Raw genomic sequence first — 7,246 nt, forward strand, 5'->3', positions numbered from 1 at the left:
CCATATTTCACATCAGCTGGAGTTCTTAAGGTAGTCCCAAACAGAACTTTTGATGGCGTTTCTCCAGTAGTTGTGTGGATAGCACTCCGGTATGCTATAAGAAACAATGGTATATGACGATCCCAATCCCGTTGATTTTCGTCGACTACTTTAGCCAGATGTTCAATCAGGGTTTGGTTAAATCGTTCCACCATACCGTCAGACTGTAGGTGAAGAGGTGTCGTTCGAGTTTTGTTTATACCCAGCAGCTTGTACATTTCACCAAACAGTTGTGACTCAAAATTTCGACCTTGATCTGAGTGGAGTTCCAATGGGACACCATATCGACTAATCCAATTGAGTACAATTTCCTCAGCGACGGTACATGCTTCTTGGTTGGGTATTGGAAACACCTCAGGCCATTTGCTGAAATAGTCCGCTACAACCAGAATGTAACGGTTTCCATAATCTGATACCGGAAAGGGTCCAGCAATATCTATAGCAATCCGTTCAAAGGGGACACCAACATTGTAGATTTGCATTGCTCCTTTTAGCCTTCTTTTGGGTCCTTTAACTGAAGCGCATGTGTTACATTTTCGACACCAGCTCTCTACATCTTCTCTAACGTGAAGCCAGTAGAATTCTTCTCGTATTTTGTCAAGGGTCTTGTTCACTCCTAAATGTCCCCCAGAAGGGCCGCCATGCATTTCATCAAGAATTTCGGTCGTTCTACTTCTTGGTACTACAACTTGCATGCGGTGTTTTGATCCATCAGCTGATTCCCATTTTCGTTTCAGCAAATCCCCTTCCAAATACAATGAGTCCCACTGAGCCCAATAACCCTTTAACACGGCACTATATTCTGAGATGCTTTGCCAGTCCGGTCGCTTGCCCTCCTTCTTCCATGTGATAAAATGTTGCAGGTCCTCATCCGCAAACTGTGCATCAGCAAGATCCGTCGGTGTTCAACCGTCATCCGCTGATATTGTTGTTGCTCTTATGTCTTCCGATTGTATCTTCTCCTCGTGACGACAGCAATATTTGCATCCTGGTAAACATGGTCAACGTGAGAGAGCATCAGCATTACTATGAGTTGCTCCTTTGCGGTGCACGATCTCGAAGTCGTACATTTGTAAACGCTCCAACCATCGGGCCATCTGTCCTTCAAGATCCTTGAAGTTGAGGAGCCATCTTAACGCTGAGTGATCAGTGCGGAGAAGAAATTTCTGTTCATAAAGGTACTTGTGGAAGTGTTTTGTTGCATTGACTATTGCTAGTAACTCCTTCTTGGTCACACAATAGTTTCGTTCGGGCTTTATGAATCCTCTGCTATAATACGCTAGCACCTTTTCTTCTCCGTCTATATGCTGTGACAAAACGGCTCCGATTCCGTTGTTACTTGCATCAGTATCTAACACAAACGTCTTGCCACGAACTGGATATGCTAGCAAAGGAGCATCACATAGTTCAACTTTTAATTTTTCAAATGCTGAGTCGTTTATTTCTAGCAAATTCAAATTAACGCAACAATAAACTTTTAAATTGTTTAAAATCTCTCGCTATGACAACGACGAAGGTAATGTTCGCGACGGTTTTAACTCAGCGACGATTAAGCATATGTAAAAGGCGGATTATGAAAAAACCGATTAAATAATAAATGTTTAAAGGTTTAATGAAATGAAAAAAGATTTATTATTGTTTTTTATTTGTTATTTTGTTATTTATAACATTTTAACTTTATTCAGATTAAAAATTGCATAAAACAATAAAAAAAACTTCATCATAAAATCGCTATGTATTAAGATACCAACGATAAGGAGAAAGTAAAAAAATCGCCAAAAATTTATTTATGTATGCATCTGAAATATATTTGCATTTTTTGATAAGACAATTTTATTTATAAAAATACCATATATAACAAAACTATCTCCCGTTTTTTGCACATTCTCAAAAATTCGATTGAACGCGTTAACCCTACTTTTCCAAATTTGCGTCATCGGTAACGAGAAAGTTAAAAAATCGCCAAAAATCCATTTATGTGTGCATCTGGAAAATATTTGCATATTCTAATAGACAATTTTATTCCCAAAAATATCATATATAACAAAACTATCTCCCGTTTTGTGCACATTCTCAAAAATTCGATTGAACGCGTTAACCATACTTTTCTAAATTTGCGTCATCGGTAACGAGAAAGTTAAAAAATCACCAAAAATCCATTTATGTGTGCATCTGGAAAATATTTGCATATTCTAATAGACAATTTTATTCCTAAAAATAACATATATAACAAAGCTATCTCCCGTTTCGTGCACATCCCCAAATATTGGTCTGTACGCGTTACCCATACATTTCTATATTTGCGTCAACGGTAACCTTGGTACACCTCTTCTTCAACTGCACTACTTAATAGATGCACCGTGCAGTTGGTTTACATCATGCAACTAACCTCTTTTCTTTCTAAAGCATTGTAGTTACTTGTTATTATGCTCTTTAGGTTTTGTAAAGATTCATCGTTGCCTTTGGGACCATTTTCAGTTAACCCTAAAAAGCATTTATTCTTCCAGAATAAGTCAATCTGTGAATTTCAATTTTTTATTGATATCACTAGTTTTTTACATTTTCGATTGGTGAAATTATTTCTCTGTTATAGGCTCCTGCAAGCTTGCCCAAACCAACCCTGTTCATTCAAACTAGACTGTAATTTAATAAAAATGTTATTTCGTATAAAGAATAATATGCATTGCCCAGTAATTGAACTATAGTTCTTTAACGCGTGAACATTTTAATTCAAAAAAAAAACAAAATATGTTTTTTATTTTAGCTAAAAATTAACAAATTCTAATGCAGTTGCAGCAAAAAGTGAAATTTAAACATTTTAAATTGGAAAAAATTTTGTGATGACCATGAAGATGACTATAATGTGAATAGTACAGATTGACAAGCGTATAAATTTTAACTATATATACGAGGTAAAATATAATAAACTGTAGTGTTTTTGCGACAGACAAATTAATATAGCATATTTATAAAATATAAGTTTTAGCTTTAATTTCAATGTATGAAAACACAAAAAAATATAATAATACGTTATAATAATAAAAAAAAACGTATAGCACCAAAAAAGTGCAAACCCAAGCGAATGAATAAATAAATATATATATATTTACCAAGTATTACTTGCCCACGGATTATGATATCTATATATATGTGTGTGTGTGTGTGGTGTGTGCTGAAAATCATAATGTTATGTGTATGAATTGGTAATTGCACGCTACAGGTATCAATATTGCTAACAGATATAGTTATCGTAACATTTATTTTTGTGGCTTCGTACAATTTTTAGTTATAAAAACACCTTAAGTAACTCTTCTCTGCCTATACCTTTCGCTATTTCTTGTTCCAAATTAACAGTAAAAATTTGTCGATTACGCTGAGCTTTTAACAATGGACTTATGCCTCCATTTGACTAATTTTGATTTGACGCAGAATCATAAAAATAAAAATAAATTTTTTCAATTATTATCACATTCATAACATTGTACAAAATAACTGCTATATTAAAATAATCTGGATACCAAGTCACATAGGTATTCTTGTCAATGAAAAGGCCGATCAATTAGCTTTAACAGCCCACAATGAACCCATACTAAATACAGCAATGATTTACTCAGACATTAAATCAATAATAAATAAATATATATACACATTATGGCAATATATATACACAACTCATCAGCGCTTTCATTACAACAAAATAAACATTCATTTATCATGTTATCGGAATTAGCAATCACATCATCAAATATTTTTAATCTACATCTTATTGGATCAAATTCGTTTCCAATTGGTTTGCTTTTATCTAACGTGTATTTAACGACCATGTAGATAAAAATTCCACAGTTGTGGCCATCTATCTGCTTTGGCAGTTCATAATGCGCTTCAAAGTCGAAATTTTCCCATGATTGTTTGTTAATTCTTTGGGACATACGTTTAAATCTTTTTTCAAATTGTTTGATTTGCAAAATAGATGATCCAAGAGGGTTGTAGAAAAATATTTTGTTTAGATTATCTACAGTTATTAAACAGTAATGATTGTTGTTGACGACGAGTGAGAAAAATATGTAATTAGCATTAAAAGAATATTGGAAGATGGGGCTAGAACAAGTAAAATTTTTAAACATTACAGTAGTGGACAAGTCACAAGGTATATAGATTGAATTTGTAAACCAGTGAGACAAATAATCTAAAAGAACGCTACTTACCCATTTTTCTCCAATAACAGTCTGAAAATCCGAAAGCAACAACCTATCATTTCCTTTTTTGGCAACGTAACAATTTCTACTGACTATTTGCTCGTAATAGCATTTGTTGCTCGGAATGTTGGAATTTGTTATACAGATGTTGCTGTGGCCATTTGCACTTTGATCATTGTTGCAAATTATTGTGGGTATTTTAACGGTAACTATGCTGTTGAAATAACTTTTGAAAGGTTTTGTATTCCCCAATAATTTTTCTCACATTCTTTTACCACTGTTTTTATTTTTCTTTTACGAGAAGCGGGTATTTGCAGTAGAATTCCGCAAAACGACCTATTTTTAAATTTGTCGATCCATTTAGCAATTGGTGTTTAATAAACCTAAAACAATTTTCAACTTTGCTATTGCTTGTTCGTTCTCCGTTTTTATTCAAAAGAACTGTCCAAAGAGGCAAAATCAAAATATATTTTTTTAAAACAAGTTTCGCATTTTGTTACTTGCTGTCAAGGTTAAATTTATAAAACTGTTCGAGCAATGTCTATTTCGTTGTTTGGCGACAGTTATGTGCGTAGAATGGAATTTTTTTTAAAAAATGAAAAATGACGTTATTACCCACGGTAATAAACGTTTCATATTAAAAGGAAAGCCTGGTGGGAGGATCGGAGGATTGATTAACTTCTTCCAGAAGCATGCCATTCCTATTGAAACAATAATCCTTTACATCGGAGGTTGATTCATTTGTTTAATAAATAGTTTAATGTTGGTTCATTATTCTTTTAATATAATAACAGTTTTGTTTAATTTTTAGTCATTAAAATTAAATACCAGGCAATGATTTGACGACTGAAACCCCGGAACTCGTGGCCGCGAGATATGAATCCTTACTCAGACTGTTAGAGAACAAAATCAGACCGCGCCGAATAATCATATTAAGCCTGGTTTATAGAAAAGACGTTCAGAAATGGAAAGTTGATAAACTAAATGTTTCATTGAAACAATTCCAGTCTAACATTGTTCATTTCTGGAGGCTTGACAGAGTGGGAGGAGGTAATAATATAGGACCTGACGGCATCCACCTAAATGAACGTGGAATGATGAACTTTAAGAGAAATATCATTTATTCTCTAAAGTGCACGAAATAAATTTTTAACGTTTTTATTTGAAATAAAAAGTTTATAAAAAAGTATGCATTGTTGTTTAATATATCTTTGTATATATATATATTATATATGTACCTATATATCCATTTTTTTATATAAATGTGTTTGTGTGTGTGGTATGACTTAATTACTCACTTACTAAAACATTTATAACTTTTTTTATTTAACGTTAAAAAAAATTGCGGTTTCAAAATGTAACAAACAAATGTCATAAACAAACCCCAATATCGAAGTTGATTGATACACAGGTTGGAGTTGAATGTTATTAGCATCAAATATCATTACAACGAAAAAGAAAGTTATTAAATATTCACCATAAAGGTTAAAGGTTTCTCTCTCTTTTGCGTTTGCTTCAGGTTTCAACAACACACACAGCGTATATGAATACGCGTGCAAACCACGTATCATACACATTGCATATGATAGGCGGGGATCTCTTTGTATTCGAACCCAGTCAATGCAATAGCAAGACCAGGCGCCTTTAACCATTGAGCCATCACGCCATAGTTATGACAAATGAATACTTGGTTTCGTCGTTTTCTCGTTTTCAGGTTTAACTGATTTGAAATAACAGGACTACTCTTTCGCTATTTCCTGTTCCAAAATAACATTAAAAATTTGTCGATTACGTTGAGCTGTTAACAATGGACAAATGCCTCCATTTGACAAATTCTGATGTGACGCAGCATCAGAAAAATAAAACTATTGACGAGCAATGTCCTGGATTGAACGTGCTGTTTCACTGACGGTATTTAATGCCGAAACATAAACATCTGGATCGACGCTAATCCGGTCCGTTTTGAGATGTAATTTTTATGTCACCTTGGGCCAAAAAACAATGAAGGAAGTTGAGTCATCAACTACCACTACGTGTGAAATTAAAACAATTTATATTAGTATAAATGTAATTCTTTTTAGAGAAGCCAACAAAAAACGGGGATATGGTACAAAAATTTGTAGCAAATAACTCGTTTAAAAAAAGAAAAGAGTGCCGCGAATTAAAACACGAGAATTAAAACATGAACATTTCTTTCGAAAGTAACACTAGAGTTTAAACATGCAGAATAATTTTAAAAGTATTTTTTTTAATTTTATTCCGTTTCAAAACATAATCTGAAAAATATCTAAAATTTAAAAAAGTCCAAAAAGTACAATCACGGTATTCTATTCTGGTATTGCCATTTTGTGTTAATCAAATTATAAACTATACTACAAGCAAAGGCAGGAATGACGTTGTAACACAACAAATACAGGAAACTTCAAAACTGTGGTGCACTTAGGTTGTTTGCGAGATAATAACAAGGACCAAAAACTTCCATAATTAAGTCCAATACTTCTTTGCAGTTCCTGTTTAATTCACCGAGTTCATTAAAATTAATTTATAAATCAAAGTGTAACAGAATTTTAAAATATTCGATAATATATAATATACTGTACAATTTTTAAATTGTATTATGATGTCAACAAAATAATATATAGAATCTTATACTATGCACCTGCGTCTCGAACCGTTATTTTCGTTACCAATCGACAGAGATTTAAAAATAATAACGGTAAAAAATATCTCGTATCGTTATAAAACGATACGAAAAATCTCGTATCCTTTAATAACAATACCAGAGATCTCCTATCGTTATTTAAACAAGACATTTTTAGGAAAGTCTATCATATCGAAATAAAAAATGAAAGACATAATTTTCGTCTCGTACCATTATTTCAATGTGTGGAAATGGTAAAAGTGCACATTGTAAAAAAATAAAGTATTATAAAATATTAAAACTTATTTAATTTTTTCCAATTGAATGACTTTGGTTTAATAAAGACTCTAAAAATATCGTATCGTTATTA

At 32.8% G+C, this 7,246-nt stretch overlaps 2 protein-coding genes across 2 annotated transcripts; one reads left to right on the forward strand and one right to left on the reverse strand.

Moving 5' to 3' along the window:
* Window positions 1-2,045: 2,045 nt before the first annotated feature.
* Window positions 2,046-4,248, reverse strand: HELRODRAFT_180932 (hypothetical protein; the record flags this gene model as incomplete). Its single annotated transcript, XM_009030223.1, has 5 exons — window positions 2,046-2,147; window positions 2,429-2,557; window positions 3,338-3,448; window positions 3,777-3,919; window positions 4,245-4,248. The coding sequence occupies 5 exons, from the start codon at window positions 4,246-4,248 to the stop codon at window positions 2,046-2,048; spliced, it is 489 nt and encodes a 162-aa protein (XP_009028471.1).
* Window positions 4,249-4,830: 582 nt separating this feature from the next.
* Window positions 4,831-5,380, forward strand: HELRODRAFT_180933 (hypothetical protein; the record flags this gene model as incomplete). The annotated part of the gene is made up of 2 exons (XM_009030224.1): window positions 4,831-4,966; window positions 5,067-5,380. The coding sequence occupies 2 exons, from the start codon at window positions 4,831-4,833 to the stop codon at window positions 5,378-5,380; spliced, it is 450 nt and encodes a 149-aa protein (XP_009028472.1).
* Window positions 5,381-7,246: the final 1,866 nt, after the last annotated feature.

This window comes from Helobdella robusta (genome assembly GCF_000326865.2).
Source record: "Helobdella robusta unplaced genomic scaffold HELROscaffold_66, whole genome shotgun sequence".
NCBI lineage: Eukaryota > Metazoa > Annelida > Clitellata > Rhynchobdellida > Glossiphoniidae > Helobdella > Helobdella robusta.